The sequence below is a fragment of the Euphorbia lathyris genome, chromosome 8 (assembly GCF_963576675.1).
Source record: "Euphorbia lathyris chromosome 8, ddEupLath1.1, whole genome shotgun sequence".
Taxonomy (NCBI): domain Eukaryota; kingdom Viridiplantae; phylum Streptophyta; class Magnoliopsida; order Malpighiales; family Euphorbiaceae; genus Euphorbia; species Euphorbia lathyris.
The window spans coordinates 29806297-29830929 of record NC_088917.1 but is presented as its reverse complement, the minus strand read 5'-3'; the positions used below and the strand labels follow the sequence as shown (position 1 = coordinate 29830929).

The 24633-nt window shown below is 31.6% G+C and overlaps 1 protein-coding gene and 1 long non-coding RNA gene across 5 annotated transcripts; both read right to left on the bottom strand.

Annotated features, from left to right (window-relative positions):
- Positions 1 to 13247: 13247 nt before the first annotated feature.
- LOC136202148 (auxin-binding protein ABP20-like) lies at positions 13248 to 14071 on the bottom strand. The gene has a single exon (XM_065992646.1). The coding sequence runs from the start codon at positions 14028 to 14030 to the stop codon at positions 13398 to 13400; it is 633 nt and encodes a 210-aa protein (XP_065848718.1). The 5' UTR covers positions 14031 to 14071; the 3' UTR covers positions 13248 to 13397.
- Positions 14072 to 20160: 6089 nt separating this feature from the next.
- Positions 20161 to 23127, bottom strand: LOC136203784 (uncharacterized). 4 transcript variants are annotated; one of them, XR_010674980.1, is made up of 6 exons: positions 22878 to 23127; positions 22676 to 22783; positions 22039 to 22139; positions 21539 to 21679; positions 20767 to 21380; positions 20161 to 20578 (listed from the first exon to the last, which is right to left on the bottom strand). It is a non-coding gene; the product is annotated as an uncharacterized lncRNA (long non-coding RNA). The 4 variants fall into 4 exon arrangements; XR_010674981.1 differs by having other exon boundaries at positions 20161 to 20485; XR_010674982.1 differs by having other exon boundaries at positions 20161 to 20860; positions 21294 to 21380; positions 22878 to 23112.
- Positions 23128 to 24633: the final 1506 nt, after the last annotated feature.

Here is a 24633-nt window from a genome sequence, read left to right as displayed (position 1 = left end):
TAAACGCTACTTTAATTTTCTTCCCTTTCATACCTTGATTGTGATAAGATTGGTCTCAATCGTGGCCAAAAGTTAAGAATTCAACTAATTGATTAATTAATATGAATTATAAAATTGTAACTTGGGAAAAAGAAAAATAGCACATTCATCCTATATTGACTTAAAATTCAACATGTATTATGGCTAAAGTTTCCTTAAAAACTTCAATTGGTGTTAATGTAAGACGAAATCAAACCGAGCTAAAATTGTTAGTTCAATTTAATGCCTATAAACCTAATTGAAAATTTAAAATAAGATTTATTGTATCATGAATTGCATGATATAAGATAGAGATTGAAAATAAAGAATTTATTACTTAAATATATTCACTCGAGACGATTCTTACTTAAAATCGTATCGGAGATTGATAAAAAAATTTGAAAAATAATGTTGCCCGTATAGAAATATTATTTCTAACGATAATGATAACCTAAAGATAATCATAAGTTAAAATATTTTTAAACATATAAAAATGTAACGTTATGAAAAATAATGTTAAATAAATTGTGTTGCAATATATGTTGCATTTGCATAAAATAATTGTTGCATTTATAAATTATTCTTATTCATTGCATAAAAATTATTCGTTGCCTTTATTCGTACTAAAAATAAAATGACATATGCAATATCTCCTCCCACACTTAAATTGGACCATGTCCTCATTGGTGCAAAAATGATAAAACACGAAAAATTGTACGAAATATATAAATATAAAATGGATTGTATCCAACATAAATAGAAATTGAAATTGAACCAAACTTAATCAAAAATAACATAAAAGATAAATGAGTTGAGAAAAGATAAGATAAAACATATTCTTGTGAAGGTGAACCCGGTGGAGACAGTTTGGTCACAACGTTGTGACGACTGAAAAATGATAATAACCGGCGCCATGTTAACATGTGCTCTCTCCTCAAAGTATGGATATAAGCATCCACCTTGTTGAATCGTGAACTCATCTCTGGTTTGTTCTCCACAATATCGTCTAACCGCAAATTCATTTGACGGTTGTGTGCATTGATATGGTTCCAAATTTGTTCTCAAATGAACTTGATCAACACTGTGCTCATCACCAACATGCCCTTATGCTTGTGCGTAGGCATCAACATGCTCTGCCTCCGCACCTTCTTCATCCTTTTCATCTTCATGCCCACCAAAATGTGTGTGCTCATTATCATCCTCTTTAATACCATTACCATGTGAACTTGAAATACCAACATCGAACTTGCAAAACTAGCCAACAGTGGCTAACCACTATGGATGTGTAAAATTGCGGCATAATCCAACATCGGATAATAAGTAGGAGTAAGTGTTTGAAAACTACGTCATAATACTCGTAGCATCCAAAACAAAACCCGTAATCAAAGGACTGATAGTATCTTGCTTATTGGTTGAAACGAAAACATGGACTTAATTGTAAAAAAGTAATCCAATTTAATCTACCAAGAAATCCTTGAAGATGTAATTATTATCCTTAATGAGCTTGCCAAAAGCGTACTTGGAATTAAATTCATCTAAACTAGGCAAATATGTCCAAACCGGGTTGGTTTGAAAATTTATGGGCCTAATAATAAATTGTCTTGTATGATATCCAAACCAAATACTCATCTCGTCATCCCAACTTCATAAATTTAACTTAAATCCCGAAATATAATCCTCTCATTCTCTGGAGCATAGGAAAGAGTAACCTTCTTATGTTTAGGCGTTTGGAGGGTTAGGCTATGGATGTTGTGGTTGGGAAAGAAGTTTATTGGGTAGGTAAAAATTTGGTAAAAAGTAAAGGTGATATGTGGTGAAATTGATTGTGGAAGAAGGAAATGTGTTTGAAATAGAGATTGTGTAATGTTTGTATAAGTGATAGGGATATATAGGTATGAATTTAGGTGTTGTAGGAATTAGGGGAGGGATAGGAAAAACTTAATTTTTGTCAAAAATCTGACTCAAACCCCCCTACAGGTCGCGGGTCGCGACCGAGAATCCAGATTCTCGGTCGCGACACGCTATTTTCAGAGAGAAAATCTCTCAGAAAACTTCACGTTTTCGCTGAAGTTACCGAGAATTATCAATTCTCGGCCGAGAATCTACACCTGGCAGCGACAAAATGTGCGTAAAAACTCCGTTTGTGCAATTTTCTGGGTAAATATGTCCTAGAATTAAGTAAATGTATACCTAAAACTTAAAAATAGAAATTAAAACATTAAATTCAAGGTAAACCAAAGGTTTAGCCTTAGTAAATTGGAGTAATGAAACAAATAAATGCCTTAAACAGAGTTAATGTAGAATCAATGTTCATTAATTCACATAAGTTGAATGAATAAGTATTTGAATCGAAATTAATCTTCTAAGAGGTAAAAATAAATGTACATTAATGGAAGTTCAATTAGTCACCAATTCATGGTAAAATTTAAACATTAAAACTTAAACAGATGAATTAAATTTCATACAGATTCAAATGAAAAGATATATGCACTGGTACATGTTAATAATTAGCAATGTTAACATAAATGAATCAAAAACTAAAAAGTAAACTTGATGATTTAATTTAAAATGAAAATTCACTATCATGTTCAATAGTTAATAATGATTATAACTTATTAGCATTGAAGATATATATGAACAGATTCATTTGCTAATACTTTATAAATTTTAACAGACATAAACCAGAACATAAGATTAAAGTATGAAAATGAAACAAAGTTGTATTGCATAACACATATTTACATAAATGAATATTAACATATGTACAAGAAAGATTAAAAACAAACCTATATACAGAAACAAACAAACAAATTAAAAGTAATCAAAACAAATTATTAATCACTTATTCATATTAAATCTGAAGCATTGAAACTTATGAAGATTAATGAAATGATATACAGAGTCATTTTAACATTATATACACATTTATGTTTGAAGTTTATACTGACACATTTTAATATTATATACAGATTCATTCTCATAACTTTCATAGTTAACATATACTAATAAAAAATAACCAAAGAATCAAAGTTGATATGCTATCAAAATTGAAAAACATATATACAGAACAAAACTTAGAATTATCATATAAAATGAATGTTGATGAACTTGTTCAATAGTTATTAATGATTATAATTTATGAGCATGTAATATATATGAAACGTCAGATGTTCAGAAACATTTCTGAAATGAATACATATTCATTAAAAATAATTACAGATTCATGTTAAAAGTTATATTGTTTCATTTAAACTTAGATTCGGATGTATTTGTATAACTTGTATGGTTAACATATATTTAAGCAAAAAGAATCAAAGAATCAAACTTGATAGTTTTATTAAAATTAGAAGACATATATACAAGTTACAGAAAGAACAAACACAAAAACAAACCTATATACAAACTATATATAACAAATAGTTTTATAATATCTTCGTTCTTCATCATGTGTGTGAATGGGAAACGGTGCACCGTAGCATTCTGATAAATCGGGATGCTTGTTGCGAGCAGCAGTAATCTTCATGGAAGATTGATGCTTGGTAGTCATGTGTTGGAAAGAGGAAAAAGTCTCTGTAACTTTTTGAAAGGTTTGAATAATTGGAGAAGAATATCAGATTTTGTCTGAAAGAGATGAAAAGTATGGAAATTAGATCTTGTCGAATTATTTATAATGAGATTAGGATGAATTAAAGTATCTGTTGGTGGTTTTGAAAAGGTAGAAAAAGTTTCTGTAACTTTGTTTTTTAAATGTGTGATAACTGAGAAGAAATCAGATTTTGTCTGATAGAGATGAATAGAAAATGTAAGTAACAAAAATCTGATCTTTTCCAATTATTTATAATCAATCCAGGATAAATCAATGTGTTTGTTGGGATTAAAAAGGTGTAAATTCACACCATTTGAACATGAAGAATCTTAATTTTTCGAAATATTCAGCAATGATTCATGAACTGAAGAAGAAAGAAGAGATACATGTCTGATATACACCCGTGTCGCGACCGTGAATGGTGATTCTCGGTCGCGACAAGTCATTTTCAGAGAGAATGATTTTGCTGAAGTTACCGAGAATTATCAATTCTCGGCCGAGAATTTCAATTCTCGGTAAGTTCAGAAAAAAAAAAATTCTCTTTTTTCCCTTGAAATTTTGAAATCCTGAATTCTCAACTAAGAATTCACATTCTCGGTAAGTTCAGAATTTTTTTTTTTTTTTTGCTTGGACAAACTGATATTGCTGATTCACAATTGAGAATCCGGAAATCTCAACTGAGATTCTTGGGATTCATATAGACATATTGGTTTCCTAAAAACTAATTAAAAACAGGTCTGAAATAAATTCTTATTAATTTTAAACTTGATATACATATCTAAAAACTAAAAACTAAATAGAAATAAATTCATAAGAATAAACAATGTAAATTAAATTTAAAAACAAGTAAAGATGAAAATAAAACAACAAACAAGATATTTTATCATAGAATACGTCCACGAATTCAATTGCTGGAATTGGAGCGCCTTCGTACTCAAAATATTTTATCAACTAAATATGATCTTGTTCATTTTAACTTACCTGAAAATAATTTCAATTTGGAATAAAAAAAAGTAGAACTGTATTCCAAACTTTGAAATTATTATTATATTTTTTCTTCTTTTTTTTTGGCATTTTTTTAAAGTGCTTTCTTTTTTAGCATTTTCTCAATTTAAGGATCTAATGATTTCGGTTGAATGTCCGAACTTCTGGTTCTGGCCTCGAACAAAAACTACGCACATGAACCGAAACTTTCAAAACTATATTAAAAGTGTACAATTCCTTCCCGTCGGATAAGATAATTTCATCCTACTTGTTCATCTGTCTGAGAAGATTTTCCATGGTGATTTCTTAGAGAGATAGATGTAGGTGTTTTAAGGATGTGATAAATAGGGAAATTATTTGGATTTAGTGTAGGAATTGAATAAATTTCTTAACAAAGAGATATGATGTTTTGGTGAAGGACTAAGTGTATAGAAAAGAGGTAAAGGTGTTTAGGAAAAGATAAATTTTCTGGAAAAAAATTATATGTCACGTCTGACATGTTGCTTCAAAAATTTTGCTTTCCCTTTTGATGTATCTGCATGCTTAATTTCTTTTATGTAGACTCCTTCTGTGAATTTCATTGATAATCAAATCTCCAGGTTATCTGTGAAAAAACTTGAATTTTTTTATCTGCAAACATCTAATTGCAAACGTTAAATAACAATGAGGATTTAGTCCTAGTGACCATCCTCAATAAATAAAATAAAACTAGAAAATAAATAAATAAATATATATATTATAAACCAAGGTTCGAAATAAAACATGAAAACATAAATTTTTGTTAAAAATTTTGGCGTTCCCCGGCAACGGCGCCAAAAACTTGTTGAGCGATTTCGGCAAGTGCACGGTATACGCTTGTAGTAATAAAAGATATCGATCCCACAGGGAATGTTTTTTAACAAAAACTTATTTTGAATTGGTTAAATTTACTTTTAAGGTTTATAATATGGAAAATCGTTAAATCGGATTTGGTTTTGAAATTGCTAGAATAAGAATTAGATTAGAGTATAACAAATGTTAGAAATCACTTCTGATTTAAGGATAAATTTACAAAACAGAAACATTTAGTTCTTTAGAAAAGTAAACAAATGTATTCGTTTGCATTAAGCAAAGAAAACAACTTTAAACTTTGTATAAATTATAACAATGAAATAAACGTCGATTCCTCTAATTTTAGGGCTTTGAACTGCAGTCAATCCTCCTACGGTCGGGTTAGATCGCTACCTTAACCAAATTGATACTCTACTGATGATATCAATTTGCCTAAGTGTTTAACAAAGTTTCCTTGTAAAGATTTTGAATTCAATACGTTTTAATGAAAACACCAGTATTCACTTCGGATCATTTACCAAAGTGCTACATAAAAATCTATCGAATAGAATGAACTTTATTAGATGAAATATGAATTTAATACAAGTTTACAGAAAACAAGAAGCATGAAAACATTTGACGACTTGCAAGTGAACGGGTTGTCAATCCTTTCCTTGGGTTTTGTTAGAGTTTGTCAGACTCAGGGCGGATCCTCTACTAAATCTTCTCGCTGTAACTTCGTAATAGAGATACGATCGGCTACTACCAAAATGTAAACTAATATGAACAAATCTAAACGCTACTGTGTTTGTAATTATTTAATAAACAATGTGTGTACATCATATTGCTTTTTACAGAAACGAACTTCTAATCTCTGACTCATTTCTGAGTCAGAGTTTCTGCATAACTCCTGCACTAATCTTAAAATCTAACTCTCTCATCATTATTTCAACTCTCAATCAACTCTTTATTTATAGATGTTGAAGAGTCGTGATTGAAGTGTCGTGTCCATTGTGGAGAGTCGTGTCCGCTGCGAAGAGACGTTTCTATCCACCCAAACGAACGCGTTTCTTGGATTTTAAACATGTGTTTGTTGTGCTTGGCAGAATTTCTGATCTTACCGAGAATGGAAATTCTCGGCCGAGAATGGGGAAGTGATTTTTCAGTCTTTGAACGAAAGAGAGAGGCGCTGGACTTTAGCATGCCCCAAATTCTCTACCGAGAATTTGGATTCTCAACAGAGAATATGGATTTTTCTCCTGTTTCTGACTTCGTTCTTGTCTTCCTCGTATCGGTGTGCTGATTTCTTCGTCTTTTGGCTCCTAACTTAGGGTTTTTCCTTCGTTTTTGACCTTTTTTAGTTCCTATTTGGATTTTACCAAATATTTAGGTACCTTACATGAAAGAAACATATTCGAACGTAAAAGTACTCTAAACATGTATAAATAGTATGAATTCGTAGCAAAACTGGTGTAAATACTAATGATATTTTAGGTATATTTTGGGCTTAACAACAACCCAATGGCCCCCAGTTCTGCCGACTGAATTATAATATTAGGGAGGGGCAACCGATTTTAATAACTTGCTTATTTACTTAACTTTTAATTAGCGAGGGATTTTTATTTTAAGTCTCATAATCTAACCTAGTCTTGATTTGCTTTAGCATACATCAGACACATACAATTTACATTGGTGGTTATGGACATATCATCTAAATTATTCCGTTGAGCCAGAAACGGAATAAAGGTCACCCTAGGGTAAATACTAACTATTACATATTTATCCTCCAGGTCCTCCGTCTTTTCCTTGGCGCCTTGAAATTACATCAACATCAATTTCTATACTACTAGATAATACTTCAACTAATTTGAAGGGACTTAGATGAGAAGAGAAATTATAATAGAGAGTAGATAAGGCAGGACACGCAGATCCTATTTTCCAAAAATACCAAAAGACTAAATAACTATTATAGAGGGTCCAAATATGTCCATAACTCCAAACATGCAAAGACCCAATTAAATAAATTTAATTGGTTGATTACATAAACCCTTTATGTAATATTTAAGTTAATCAAATTAAACCTTTAGATTAATTACATTTTCAATTTACTCCTTTAACTAACTTTACTATCTAATTAACCTTTAATTAATTTTGTATCATCTATATTTTATCTTAATTAAAGTATATCAAATATAAACTTAATTAGACACTTCAAGATTATTTAACGTGTTTAATTCAACCGTATCACATACAAATAATTAAACTTTGTAAAATCAATTCCAGAACACAAAACTTTTAAGACGAGAGATTATACATCATTGTGTTTAATCATTTTACCAAAACCATTTAACGTGATTAACTAATATATCAAGTATATTTATTAAGCACAAAACGGTTTGCAAAATCAAATTAAAACATATATCATTACCACATCCTTTTATTAATTATAATAATTAATAAATTTATATGGGTTGTTCGTTGTTCCTAAATTTTAATTTTGTATCAATGAAATAGTTTATCTAATTAACCGTATCAAAACATCTTAATTAGACAACTGAATTCAATCTATACAATTTAAAATAGACAACGACTAAATCATGTGGATCAATTAATTTATATATCAATTTTAGTTTTCTGAAAAACAAGTATTTGAAAAAAACAGAAACTCAAGGTTACACGTGATGGGAACGAAAACCGGGTTCGTCCCTTGTCTCGGATCATATCCGAGACGCTGGGCGGCGTTGCTGCCAAAGGACAGCAACTGCCACCCAAAACACCAACTCTTTAAAAGAGTTGGTGCGCCCCCAACTCCAACACTTTTAAAAGAGTTGGAGTTGGACACAGTAGCAAATTAAATTGCTACTGTGTCAGAATATAACTTAGTTATATTTCTTTTTTTTATTTGTTTTAATTAAATCAAAACTTTTATCAATTAAAACTTAATTTTACTTTCTGTTTAAAACAAAACTTTCGATTTTATTTTATATATATATTATAAAACTATTTTATATTTATATATATAACATTTTCTAAATATATATTAATAATTAATCGATTCTAACCGTTTCGTGTCGATTGTTAACAAAATCAAAATTTTCAAAGATTAATCGAATTAACTCTTTTAACGATTCAAACGGTTAAAACCCTTAATCCACAAAATACGTATATCACATATACAAACAACGTTTTAATCAACCGTTTAATTCTACAAACACCTTTGTTAATTAACCGAATCATAAAACATCTTAATCTCATCTTAACCGTTTATCTTTAGATTAATTAACTAAATCAAATTTATTAATTAACCTAACAATAAATCTATTCAATCTGATTGAAAACCCTTTTATTTACATATATGAAATAACAGATTAACATAGGCTCTGATACCAATGAAAGAAAATAAATAAACACTTTACTATTATCTAAATAATAACTAATTATATATAGATAATTATTATTAATCAAATTAATAATTAATTAATGTTAGGGATAATTAATTAGAGTTTCAATCACATAAAAACTTCTAATTAATATCATCAGATAATCTTTTAATTTAATTCATAACCATAATCAAATTATAATTATTAATCAAATTAATTTATCCCCTAATTAATATATAAATTTCGGCCCCTATATTGTGTCTCACTAATTACATTTTTGTCCTCCGATTCCAAGTCCCATATGCGGCCCATTAGGTTCTTTATTGCCACTAGCCGTATATATCCTTTGAAATTATTCATCACGATTAATTCCAACATATATATAACGGAATACCGTCGCGAGCTGTTACTAGCAGAACCTATGATATTCCCCTAGAGCAATTAAGAAGTCAGGTTGATAACTGACGTTAACCTTTCTATATTAGGTACAGTATAATACGATCTTTCATCAACTATATCATGTCGATCAATTCCTTATAACCATGGAACGTGTCAAGGTTACATATAACGAAGAGTCCGGTTTTACTTGTACAGGTTGAATTCACTCTGAAAAAGATAAGTTAGGTGAAATGTTCATTTCTACTCTTAACTCTATCACCTTGTAAGGATTTCAGTCAATTCACCACAAGCGGCCATTTGGATATATCTCCCACTTATCGGGAGTGACGAATGCTCAATCTGACATAAACTATTCTGCAATTACTTCGTGTGATACCCAACCCTACTCTCACACACCCCAGGCTCTCACCTGTTGGATCGTGCTCGCACAGAATCAAAGTATCAGACTCCATAATCCAGAATCACTAATTAACGAATGTTTGAGTCTAAGGATTAGTTATACCTACTAATACCAATGAGATGAACAGTTGACACATTAGATAAATCAATCCATTCTGTTATCTCAAGTCGGGTCCCAATCCTAATAAACTCCTTCACCGGATCCATGTAACTGTCTAGATATCTGAATATCTAAAGCTTGTGAGATCAACTTTCTGTCTCGATAAAAAACACTGTTACATGCAAGTCTCAACAGTAATATGCCAACCCCTATAACATATTACTTGACTTGGGTTTACTTTAATTCTATTGGTCTATTATAAAGTACAGTCTCACTTCATGCTTGTATAAACACTTTATAACTACTTAAATAAACTTAGGGTTACTTTCTTTATGAAAGATTTGTGCCTTTATATATAGTTACATTTTAATGCTATATATCTGATTAAACAAATGATTAAATAAACAATTTATTCATTAATATTTATATCCTAAAACAATTGTCTATAGGACATAAACCCCAACAGCACCTTCTTCGATCACAACTCCCTTCCCTTTCTTAGGTTTAATAGGCTGACTGTGGGCCAGCGCAAATAAAATTCCCGAGGTGATCTCATCCCCCTCATTGTCAATTTCTCCCTTGAAACTGACCTGGTGATCCTGAAGTATCTTAGTGATGAGCGAACCCATCCGAAGGATCCCAGTGCTTCGTTGAAAGGCTCCAATAAGGAAGACAGGCATGTTGAGTGGCTGGTAGGTCAGCATGTGGGCACACGCGCCAATAATGCAATGACATGTGGTGAAAAGCGACTGATGTGGTTGAATCCTGGAAATCCACATGTCAACCTAGAAGCAATGTTAAAGGGGGTCGTTCAATTTCAAAAGGAGCCGTTTGTATGGTGAACACACTCCAATACCTAAGTCAATTTATGGAAAAGACTAGAGGAGGATCATAAAAAAAAAAGTTGTAACTAAGCTTAATATAAAAATGAATGAATTTGTTTACCTCGAACTAGGCTTACTCTATTTATACTAATATGGATCTATAGAAGATGTTTACAGATTATGGAGTGGGGTGGGCCACGTGTCTCTTGTTGATAGGAGGAAGTGAACCCAGATATCAGGGCCTCATATCTCTCAAGGCAATTTGGCCCTATATTTCCAAAATCAACTGTGATTGGCTTCGGAAAGCGTTGTACTTGTCATTTTCCGATAAGTTAATGGATGGGGGTTTGAATTTTGGTATCTTTTTGAAAGTTTTTTAGGAAATGAGAGATTGATAAGGAGGTTATGTAAGCACTTGACGATTGATTTGATCTTCGCCCATTGCTCATAAATGCAACTGTCAAGACACGTTTTCTTGTACTTCTAGGAGCCTTTCGAGTTGATAGTGATTTCTCCTTAAATGCCATGTGGCACAGTATTGTGATTTTTAAGGGTGCGTTTTAGAGGCATTTAATGCTTTTTTAACCATTGCTAATAAATAATGATAATTAATGCCCGTCACTTTGCCTATCTTCTCAATAGTATAAAAGGGTAGGGCTTTGTTGAGGGTTTCTTTTTATCCCAGCTCTCTTTCTTGACTCGTCTTTTGCCGAAGCTTTTTCTAGTGATTTCGGCTTTTAAGTGTAAGTGTTTCTTCTACTTTCTTTCTTTTTCTCTATTTTTTTTCCTAGTTATGGCTCCTAAAAAACAAAATACTAAGAAAGCCTCTAAGCATATAAGTCTGCTAGGAAGAAGAATACAGAGAAGGTTTATTTTCATGCCGAAGAGCAAACATTTATGTTGACTGCATTGAAGATTAAATTGTTCGTTGAAAGTTATCCCCGAACTACAAAGAATGTACATCCATGCCCCCTTCCCAACCTCTTAGAGCAACTTTAATGGTTGGATACTCCAACTATTGCCACATCATCAATTTACATTATTACAAAACACCCTCCAAATTAAAACACTCTCCTAACAAATCATCTCTAATGGTTAAATACTTTCATCTAAAATGGATCCCATAAATCATAACATTTTATTTTTTTTATAATAATCTAATTTTTTTATTATTAATATTTACTATATTAAGTTATTCAATAATATTTTTTATGGTAATTATTCAATTTTATTGAATTAAAAAATAACTTTTATAAAAATAATAATATTATTGTATCAAACCGTGTATTACGTTTGAAAATGCTTAAAAAATGTGTGAATTAAAAAATTTCAAAAAAATCAATATATTAAAACAAATAAAACAAAGAGTAAATTATGTATTAAAAACATAGAAAATAAAATTGCAGTTTTGAAAAAAAATGAAACAAATGACATTTTTTTTACTTATGAAGAAATGGACCCACTGAATCACAAAGAGGTTAGTATCCAAATTTGGGCACCCTCCAAAATTGAATACAACTCTTTTGCTTCATTCTAATGGTTGGACACTCATTTGATAGTTTTATTATTTGCAAGTTAGTCCTTTATTAAGACCACTAGAGATGCTCTTAGAGCAAGTGTAGTGGTTGTAACACTGACATGTTACAATTGGGTGCCACCTCACTATTAGAAACACACACAAAACACCCCACTATATAAGATGTTTTTTATATAAAAAAATAAATGAGTGACAGATTTTAATAACTTAAAATAATTAAAGAAAAGTCTGTCATAAATGCCAAAACCATGGCTTTTGAGGCGCTGTACATAGGCGTGTACTACAAACACCCATATGTAGCACTTGAAAAGCTATGCGTGGCTTGCAATTGTTACCTTTTATTTGGTTTTTTTAATTTTCAATCCCTGCCTTTCTTTGTTACCTCTGCAAGGAACTTCTCAATTGTAGTGACATACTTGTGATAATGTCTTTAATGGTTGGGTGTTACAAATAACAAACTTGTAACACCCACTAAACTTGCTCTTAAGCAGAGTCCGGCTGCCAAAATTACTTGAGTATTTATACCCAACATGCGGAGCAGGGCTGTGATTTCCCCTCATGAGTAGAGTGGAGATATTTTGGATGAGATAATTGCTAAGATATGAGAATCCGCAAGGTGAGAATTAATGCGATTCATACCAGTAACTGACCCGAGTAAACTTTCAAGAAGTAATTTTGATCAAGTCTATTTTTGGTGAAAAAGTAAGATATCAGAAGACTTCAGATTAAGGTTTTTAGTTTTTTAATTGCTGATATGTATTGTTTGTATTGGTGAGAAGTTTCAACTAGATATCACAGTAAAATTTCACCATATGTAATGTGTTGATGCTGATTTGATTTGCATTGTAGTGGAATTTTTTATAACTTTTATAATAATAAAAAATAAAAACCCTTTTTATGATCTCATCCTATCCTGCAGCTAGGAGTACTTTAGACCATATGTTTGTCAGCCTAGATAACGTTATCTTGATAATTTGTTAACAAACAAATAATCTCCCATCCTCCGGGAGGACTATTATTTTCTGTTACATAAAGTTTAGTAAGGCAGGGCAAATTATATTTAAAAACGAAGATTTAAGTGATTTTGTAAAAAACAAAGTAACCATAAGGAACACCAAATAACTGAATAATAAGTTTATATAAGAACTTCTAATAGCCTCGAAAATAAGTTAATACACAAATTGAAATTAGCATTAATTCACTCAGATAATTCAGGAAAAAACAATAATTTATTGGTAGCATTCAAGAAACTTGTACACAATTCTTGGATTATCCGACAAACAGAAAATCAAAGACCGACTAAAAACTAGACTCTCATTATTAATTAAAACATGGACACCTCCGACAAAGAAAGAAATAATTAATTTTTGCCACCAAGAACAGCCTTAAGTTTCTTAATCTGAGCAACATCAAGAAAAGTAACTTTGTTCAAAATATCAGTAGGCAATTCATTTCCAAAAAGAGAGAAATCCAAAATCTGAAGCCCTGGTCTTGCACTGCTAAAACTAACATACCCAAGAGCAGGAGTTCCACCTGCATTCAACTGAAAATGCAACAACCCTTGTGGGAACACCATTATATCTCCCTTCTTAAGATTCGTGAAGTAAACAGTGTTAGCCGACGAGATAAACCCCGCGCATATAGACCCCGAAATGACAACGAGAACCTCCGAAGCTCCGGGGTGAGTGTGCATTGGAATAACTCCACCAACAGCCAGGTCTAAACGAGCCATGGAAATTCCAAGGCCGTTAACTCCGGGGAATTGGTCAACAAATGCAGGTGTTACAGCAGCTTTGATTAGGCTTGAAATGTTCATAGGAGTGCCTAATCCTGAGTAAGCAAAGTCCTTCTCTGTCACGGAATCAGGCTTCTTGCAGTTGAATCCTGCAGGGCCTTCGGGGCCTTTGAGGTCCGCCACGCAGAAGTCTTGGACTGCTGCATAGGAGGAAGAAAAGAGGAGAGAAAAGATAAGGAAGATTGTTGATGGAGTCATGTTAAATTTGTGTGGATTTTAGATGAAGATTGATGAATTTGGGGGGTTCATATAGAGTAGATATAAGGATATGCTGATGAAAGGATTCCAAAATGCACATGAATGCATGGCCAAAGTTGATTGTAAACATTGGAGAAGACAGATTACAAGTTGTGGATGCTGCATGTGATTCTGCAATCTTTTTGGGATATGACAAGAATTCTCTTTTTGTTTGGAGGGAATTTAAGACCATCAAAATATCTTTTTTAACTTTGTTGAAATACTTGCTACATTTTTGTAATAACATCCTTCGGATTTGTTTGTGCATCCATCGATTATTTTTAGGTTTATATTCAAAAAAATAAAATTTCTACAATGGAAATGGAAATGGATCAGGAACAGTACAGTTCCCGTCCATTCAGATGATGCCGCATCATTACAACGGTTGATGTTCTATAATCTAAATAGAAGGAAGGACTAGTATTGGTTCTAGACTACACTATAATTTCTCATCCATATATATCTAAGTAGATTTTGTCCGGCAGAATTTTTACTATATTTTTAGAGTGATATATATATATGTATCTTATACCAATCAATTTGTATATTTTGTTTACTTAAACATCTGTAATGCAAACACCCTTCAAAATTGCTAAAATTTAAGCTATGATTTCAAAATATATTATTTTATATTCTCTTTCATCCACGTCACTATTGACAGAAAAAAAAAATTAAAAAAGCCTCAATGGTAAGCAACTCTAAAAGTTGCCACTATAATTTCACAAATCATTATTTTATATATAATTTATTTTAATAATAAATATTTTCATAAAATTTCATCAATAGTGGCAACTAAATCATTTTTTTATATTAAAAAAAAAGTAAAGGTGTCAAAGAGGTGCCAAAAATTAGCATCATTGTCATAATTATTTAAGCAACATTTGTTACTCTAATGTAATACATTCTAAGCACTTTCATGTCATCAAGCACCCTTCCAAACACCTTGCATTGGAGATGCTCTTATGTACATCCTTTTATGATTGATTAGGTGTATTACTCTACAGCGCATATTAGAAAATCTATAAAAGTATATGGTTAAAAGAGTATATTTTTAGGTTCTTTTAGATATAATAAAAAATAGGAAAAGTAAAAAAAAAAAAGTTCTTGTGATTTCATTGATTTATGAAAGGATTATCCTAACAAATAATTGTAATATAATTACAGGTTTAATGATTACCTCTCGTAGAGTATAAATCTGTTGGAACGATAAACAGCAGAAGAATCGGATCAACCATGATCTCGTATCATCGGTCATGAATCACTCACATACATATCAAGCACGAGGTAAAAACGGTGAATCCACGAACTAAACCTGACGTCTGAGACAGAGAGAGATAGTGGCGCATGAGAGGGAGGAGGTACAAGAGAAAATCTCAATTCTCTTTGCAAATTATGATTAGGGTTCGATAGCTTTCTATTTATAGCAGTAAGTTAGATTATAAAACTCTACTCCTAATCCTCCGGTTTTAGATGGACTTGGCCCGATTCCATTTCAGACAGATTAATTATTCAGCTTATTAACCGAATAATTCCAACAATTTACAAGTAAAAGAATGTTATTTAAAAAAAAACATGTGTTTTACAGAATTAGCCAAAAAGAAATGAATTTGATTGACATGTTTGTCATATTATAAGTCAACAAATCACGTCATTAAGTCAATATGCATATCAATAAAAATTAATATTTCATTGTGTCAAAGCAATAAATCAACGTAATATATCATCAAAATCAACGTGTTAAGGGTTTTTTTTTTCTAATCTGTGTAAAACATATGTATTTTTCATCACATCAAAGAAAGGAACCATGAAATATTTTTCATCACATCAAGGAAAGGAACCATGAAATGCAAATAGTTGTTTCCTTTTCATTATTAAAATATAACCATCAAATAGTTCGAATCATGCATAGAAGTTGAACTAACTCATTTCATTGACATGAAATACATATATAGCGACATTATAGAAATCTCATTTTCACTGGAATTTAATACAATTTGAATTCTATTTGTTTTTTTATGCTGGGAAGACCAAAAAAATTGAACTGAATTCTCTCAATTGTGATTTGAGAATTAAAAATCGTGACAAAGTAGCCTGATTTTGGAAAAAAAAAACAATTGAGAATATCTAGTTTAATGTGGAATATTGAAGACACATTTGTTCAAATAGTAATTTAATTTTTTTATGTTAAAAATGTTTTTCATATTGATAAGATCTTAATTTTCAAACCTTTTTTTTTTTTTTGAAGCATCTTAATTTTCAAACCTATTACATATTTTTTCACTATTTATAATACTTATCAATATTAATTATATTATTTTAATCCTATTAACTAAATGAATTTTAACTCGTATTAACTTAAATTAAAGTAGGATAAATATAGCACAATGATAAGGGCTAAATTTAACTCTAATATTATAAATGAAATGTTGATTTCGTCCATGAAGTGATATAAATTTAATTATAATGTTTTTAAACAAGATCAATTTTAGTTTTATGTTACTGAAGTTTTGAAAAGACTTGTTTCAATTTTATTTAACTGTTACATTGGACTTTTCAAATAAATTTATCGATAAACAAAAACAGTTTTGTACATTTTTTTGCTAGTGATTTGTAAATATATTGGTAACAGAATAAATATTTAAGGCACTTAGATAAAAAAAATATGATTAACTTATATAAATGTAGCATACTTAGTTTTTAGTATTTTAACAGGTTTTTTTATAATTCTATCAATAACACACTAAATATTTTAGACATAATTGAAATCTAGAATGTAACGACCCGGTCCGGAGTGGGTGGCGCCGGGGTAGAAAGCCTGAGCAAGGAGCGGCCCTAAGGGACGGCGATGGGGGCAGGAATGAACTGAATCCCACATCTGAAATGGAGAGGGGGTGAGTGGAGCTTATTAGTAAGATGTGAATCCAATACATGCAGACGCGTTTTAAAGCCGTAAGGCCCAATGTGTTGGAATTGGGCCAAAGCGAACAATATCTACATAGTATTAGATCAGTATGTTACATAGAATGTCTAAAGTGACACTTAAATAACAATTAAATTAATTTTTTTCAAATTTCGATAATGTAAATTTAAAATTAGTGTTACTTAAAAACATTAAAATTAAATTTATACCATTCCGTAAATATTAGAATTAAATCTGATTTTTATTACGTGATAACAGCAGGACGCACGTAAATAGTCAACTGCAAAAATTTAACTATATATTTTCCGATATTGTACTCAATGCCGAAGGAGAGGCCAAATGATGACATAACATTGGAAAAATAAAAACAAAAAAAGGTCACATGGGACATAAGAAGACATATTGATACAGCTATTTATTTGTCTAAAAGAGTTACTCTTATCCCTTACAATGGTATCCATTAAAAGTTATGTGGATATCATGGATTCCCCATCTTCTACGATTTTCCAATTCTGTTCATTCATTGGACTCTCTCTCGAGATAAATAAATAAATAAATAAAAGATATTTTCCACTTAAATATATTAATCAATACGAAAGTAAAAGAATTTTGTGCTTGCAAGTCAACAAATATTTTATTTTTATTTCAAGAAAAATACAATCTATTTATTAGCTAGTAAATTGAGAAAATGGGTTGAGTTTTACTCAAAGTCACATCTTGGTCAAATTTAGTATCTATTTGTTTCCATTTTTTAAAATTGAATTTTACCTTTCAATACTAAATCGGAGATAATAAAAATTGTTTGGTAAAATTTCGAAATAGCTATTTTTCACAGAAAAATTTATTAATATTTAATACATATCAGCAATAAGAAATAACTAACACCAACCAACGAACTGGAATAGTTGAAACAAATGGGCATGTATGTTCCATTTGTTTGCCAAAAAAATATTGCAAAGTGAAATATTTTTCTAATTTTCTTATATTTTGTTTACTTAAGAAAATAAATCAATATAAAATTTAAGGTTAGTCAATAAAAAATTATACGAAGAAAATGAAAAAAATGTTTTACTTTTTTAAAGGACAAACATTTTACTATGTTTTTGGAAATCTATTATATTCCTTCTTACCCTTTTAAAAACCTAGTCATCCGCCATTTGTTTTTTGTTTTTCAGTATTATTTGTAGCCAAACACTGAAAAGTATTTATTTTCCAACAAAAATTCCTTACTCAATATTTTCAAGGTAAATAAGTAGGACTTATATAAATTAATTTAAGTTTTTTCTTTTAGATAAAAATTGAAGTGTGGAAGAAACTTTTAACCTATTTGGGGATGGGCATTTTTAATCAATGTGGGAAATAAGATTATAATGTATTATTACTTCATGCTCAGGCACAGAATGCCATTGAATTAATATAATTGGTGTGCTAAATTATGTGGAGAGACTTTTGGATGTGCTTTTGATCAATGGATCGTTTAGAGATAAGATATAAAAAAAAAATGGTAAGAGAAGGGGTTAGAAACTGATAAACTCACTCTGATGGTTAAGTTAACAGAGTTTAAAGAAGAAGAAGATAAAGATCTAGAGTTTAGTGGTAATGTACCTTTTGTGTGCATTCATTCTATTCTAGTTGTAAGATGCCGATGGGTAGTTTGGACTACCGTTAATTTTTATGCCCTAGCTGGTGTCAAAACACATGCAGGGACGTAAAAGATAATATATCTTGTGGTGGAACCATTAAGATCGAGCATATACCAACTACAAGCCACATATTTTGCAATAATAACTTTGTGAGTTGGTGTGCCTTTCTTATTGGTTAATGTGTCAACACGATTATAACTTCCTTAGAACATGCTCATTTGTCTACATGTCTACCTTATTTATTTGTCTATTATCATATGTGCCCATCTTCGGTGAGCCAAAGTTCTTTGGCTATAGTTTTGGGGTTCGGAGTGGAGTCTTCCAAGTTGTACACAGTGGTTGATGGGAACTAGAGGCTTCAACGTGGGACCTAGCGCTTGGATGTAGTCTAAAGGCTCATTAATGTATGACATTTTGCGTTTATTCATTAAAGATGCATATGTTACCCAACATATGATTCTAAGGGTTCTCCATTTGGGTGTTTGGGAAATGGTGGAAACCTAGTAATGTGGGGTTTGACTATCAAAGCACGTGATTCACTACAAAGGACTTATTGATTTTGACAGCTTTTCCTCTAGTTTGTTACCACGTGTTGCAAAGTATGATGCGGTTTTCGTAAGGAAGGAAGTGAAAGGATTTAACATTTGAGTGAGCTTATTAACTTAGAGTTTCTTGAGCGACACAAAGGTAATGATGTCTATTTAAAGCTATTGTTTCGTTTTACTTTCATCTCAAACACCTATAAAAAAGGGTGAGATTTTCATTTTTCATTTTTCTTATATACTTTTACCTGTAGCATCCTTTCTCAAAATTCTCAGTTCTTCTCATAGTCCATGTTATCTTTCTCCATTCACTAAGTGTTTTTCTCATTTTTTATTCTTTTCTTTGACGCGTGGAAACTTTAGTGAGGAAGAATTATCGTAAGCCACAAATATTTAAACTTGTTGAAAGCACGACTTCCATTGATTCCTCTAAAATCTATTCCTCAACAATGGCTCATAAAAAACATCTTTCTAGAAAGAACTTCGGATTTTTTTTTAGAAACCCTATGTCCCCCAAGGAAACCAACCCAAAAGTCTAAGACATAGCACTACAAAAAAAAAGAGCTTTTACCGACGGAATTTAGCTTCTGTAGCGACAGTTTTTTCTGTCGCTATAGACTTTAGCGACGGTTTTCAAACCGTCGCAGAACCGCTGCTACAACAGGCGTTGCTACGCTAGCGACGGATTTTGTGAGGCGTCGGGGTAAGTTTCTATAAGAACGGTTTGGTTCTAGCGCTTTTGCGGCGGTTTTGCGACGGTTTTCTGACAGTTTTCTGACGGTTTTGCGACAGCTTTGATTTTTTACCGACGCTTTTGAGACAGCTTACCGACGGTTTTGCAGCTAGAGACTTTTAAACCTCCTTTGTACCATTTTTTTTAATTATTTTTATTTTATATAAATATTTCAATACTTTTAATAATAAAATATATAATTACAAAATATTTTTAATGAATCAAATCAACTAAATTTTTTGGGATCCAAAGATTAAGAACATACTTTCATGATAATGGAGTCAATATTCATTTCTCATATAATATAATCCAAAGTTGTCAAATTGATATAACTGCTACAACAATTATCAAAACTAGTTCATTAGAAAGTAAATCTGTTGATACAAAAACGTTTCACTACGCTGTAAATTAAAATCTCTGAGAATTCCCTACTTGGAGAAGTCTTCTTCACTTCTGCAATCAAACCTGGAACTCCAGTTCGAATATAAACTTTCCTTAAGAACTCCAATAAAATCTCTAGCAGGAGGAGCATTGTCTAGAGAATTTTTCATAGCATAGAGAGGCCTTCTCTGTTTTAACTGGGAAAAAACCACCATTAGCCATGATCAGTTATCGAAAATCCATTATTTCATACCCAATTTTTCAAGCCAATGGGACAGTTATAAGAAGTGCTGCAGAAAACAAAGTCTCCAAGTTATATTCATATAAAATTGTACACAACCAACTATGCAAAATAGAAAGAGCATGCATCTCGCTTTGGTCCATAGCTAAGGTAACTGTTTTCTGTCCATTAGAATGGCATAAGTCATTTAAACTAAGTTGCTTAATGTAACAGAGTCTCAGATTAGAAAGAGCATACATCTCGCTTTCCAATCCCCTTTCCGAAGTTAATGTTGAGCATTCCACTATATGGCTTCAATTTGATCTTTTCTGCTGATCATAGTAAACATTGCCTGTGAAGGGGCAAGTAACTAAAAGAAGTTGCAAAAGCAAATTTGGAACACACTGAAGTTCGACACTAAGTCTATCAGCTGCTATTAGACCTAGGACACGATTGGCGCACAAATATTCATCCCAATACAATTACTTAACAGCAAAATCCAATTACCAAGACTTGCAAGCACTAAAACAATCTCAGCCCAACAAACTTAGGCAAGATACCAACATTAAGAAGTGAAGCTTTCCACTGAAATTTTGGTTCTCCTTCCTTGTTTTGTCTTTTAGATCAATGACACGAAAATATATCATGGCTGCTTATTAACTGAGCATTATACTAAAAACAAAGCTCCTATAAAACTTCGCTGAGAAGTTGTGATACTCAGTTTAATTATACACATAAAGAACCAACAAGTAACTAAAACATATATCATGGGTGCAGAACCGAACTCTTTTATGATGTTCTCGCCATTGATGCTCAATCTTTGCGATGAAAGGAAGTCGTATTCATATCCAAGATGAGAAAATTTCTGCGGCCTGTTAGATAAATTTAACATTCATTAAACTAAAGAAGTTGCAATTTCCATGAATCGGGGTCAGCAGATCCTCCATAACCCCTAGTCTCTTCGACATGTATATAGTCAATAACTTTAGACAGTAAATCTTTCAAAATACATATAGCAAGAGTTACAGACCTCTTCTTTTGACGTCTTCAGTTGATCGGCTAGTTTTACACAAATCTCGTCTGGGATATCGTCATGGTTATAGCTTTTAAATTTCAGAGTGAAGAAAGGAACAAACTCGGCAAGTACAGATTCACTCTTGCAAGTATACACCTTCAACAAGGAAAGAAATGCAAGTCCAATGTATTAACTAAAGTTTCATCCAAATACAGATTAAAACATAAGCATCATCTTGGCAATATGCATCATTAATTCAATCGAAACTAAGAGAGAGACACCTTAGAACACATCATATTCTCGATTTCAGACCTTGATGACACCAATGGGATGCTCCTAATCAATAAAGTAAAATGGAATACGTGGACATATGACAGAAATCGATCTCTTTAAAGACATAAAGATCAGTAACCAAGCAAGATTGAAAGAAATGACCAATAGTCATACATAGACCGATGAAGAGAATAGAACAACGGGGATAAAATAAAGCAGAAACAAGGTAAATGAATTAATACCCTTTGAATTTATAAGAGAAGCTGTCATCCCAAATATCCTAGGAAGATCGGAACCTCCAGATTTGAAGTAGAGGTGAATAATTAAGCAGCCAACATCAACACTGAATCAATTGTATAGGAGAATCATTAAAACATGATTTATTTTGCAAGAAAATGATTTCATGACACAACCAGAGCCCAAGTAAAATGTTAATACAGTCAAGTCACCCTAATCCTTTGCATATATTCCACCAACACTTCAAATTCTAAACCTGCCAAAACCAATTCTACCCAACTAATTGCACATAATAGAGGACCATATTCAAGTGGGATTATCTTCATATTTATGTGACTCTAAACAAACATTATGTTTAATAATTAAACGAACATTATGTGAGGTCAATTATTGTTCTTCATTTCAACAAACTCAATGGTTCTGAATAATGTTACTTAATTCATAATTTTAATGTTTAAGTTATAATCATTTGACTGGCCATTTATCAGAACTGGTATGCCTAAATCCGGAAATTCCAGCCACAAGCAATAACCGAAACAGCCATTTTAAATTAAAAAAGAGGAAGAGGAATACTAACCCTCAGAATTTGCACAAATAGTTAAGGTGAGATAGGTCATATGATAAAGAGAGAGGAATACTAACCGTACTGTAGGCCTAAATCCGGAAATTCCAGCCACAAGCAATAACCGAAACAGCCATTTTGACAAATGTAGGAAAAGAGACAAAATAACCTATAGCTGAATTGATTTCCTGAGCATCCAAATAGAGAGTAAGAAATTCAAAATTATGAAGCCATAAACATCCCAATTTAAGGAACTGATAATGTGAGAAGAACTTATATTACCTGGGGTGGAGGGAGAAGAGCGTAGAGAGAAGACCGGTGAATGTGAGGGAAGGCCGAGAAGAGCACGGAGAGAAGACCGGTGAGTGTGAGGGAAGACCGATAAGAGCACGGAGAGAAGAGGGAGGAGCGATTACGGAGAAGTCGGAGAAGAGACAAGAGAAAATCCGAAGGAGTGGTATCAGACTGAGCGGGCCGCCAAACAGATATCCTATTGCTCTTAGATATCGGTAATGTTAATGAAAGGGTTTTGAGTTTGATGGGCCAAGAAATAAGTTAACTGTAACCTAAGTATAGTGGGCCTTCATTTAAATACTGTAGAATGTCTAATTAAAGCAAATAGATATATATTTTGTAGTGACACTTTAGTGCATTTAAATACTGTAGAATGTCTAATTAAAGCAAATAGATATATATTTTGTAGTGACACTTTAGTGCATTTAAAAAAGTGTTGTTATAGGAGTATTTTTTTGTAGTGTAGCCTTCCACCATGACTAAGGAAGAAATCTCGAGCCTTCCCTTTAGTTCGTTTCTTCTTTCTTGGATCAATCTTCTCATTTGGAGGATTAGTAGTAAGATTAGAAAAATCAATCAAACTATACTAGTAGAAAAAAAAACATCATTAGTAACATTGTATTTGCAATGTGCTCTGATGCGCCCCCGTTATGATACCAATTATCAATCTTTATGAAAGTGCTTTGCATGGAGTCTAGTCAAATCAGGTTGGCATAGCTTAGCGTGTTACAAATAATTTTTTTATGACATGCTTAGTTTCTGATCCTTATAAATATATTGGTCAACACACAGTTGACCGAGAATTTGTAACATTTGTTGTTTTGACCGATTAGAAAAAGTCAAACTTAACACACGTTAAAATGAAAATTTTGAAAAAATCAAACACTTAAACTTTTGTTGTACGTTATGTTCTTCCATTCATATCCTTTTCTCTCTTTTCTAAGCGTAACCTTCCAATAACTTATATGATTAGACCTTCCAACTTCTCATTCATATATATTTATTTATTTGTGCGTACATAATATATTTGTTTCTCAAAAATATATTTGTTATCATGGAGAATATTTGATTAATGGCGAAGAGAAGAAATACCCATTTGTCCAATTTATCCTTATCAAAAATTGTATTTGTAAGTTCCCATTTTTCTGAAAAGGGTTTTTCGTTTCATTTTCAACGAGGATAATTCGAACGTAAGTATTAAGAATGAAGTCACCATCATAATTGTTTTCTATTTTGATTTGTCTTTTGAAATAATTATTTATGATGATATGCTCCTAATTCTTTTGTCTTTCTCAATAATTTTATATCCTTCTTTATTCTAGTACAGAAGGCTCATTGATCGTGGCGCATGATGGATCTTAGAAGCCATGAAACAATCACGACCAATGAGCCAATATGAAGTTCCATATTTTGTCATTCACCGAATCGTCTCCTTTGTCACCAACACAAAAGATGCCTTCAAGAATGACTTTTACAAGATGTCACATCGCAAATCGTTTTGGAGACTTTTATAATTTTATTGTTTAAAACATTATAATTGTATACGTTGTATTCAAGATTAATATAAGTGTTTATTAATTTTGTTTAAGTCGATGCATATATATTGTAAGATAATGGTCATGTTTATTTGTTTAATATTTATATGATATTCAGTTTGCACTTTATTTGATGCATTCTATAACCTGTTGTATGTTATAAATTCAGCAAATAACAAAAAAAAAAAAAAAAACTAAAACCTAAAGAC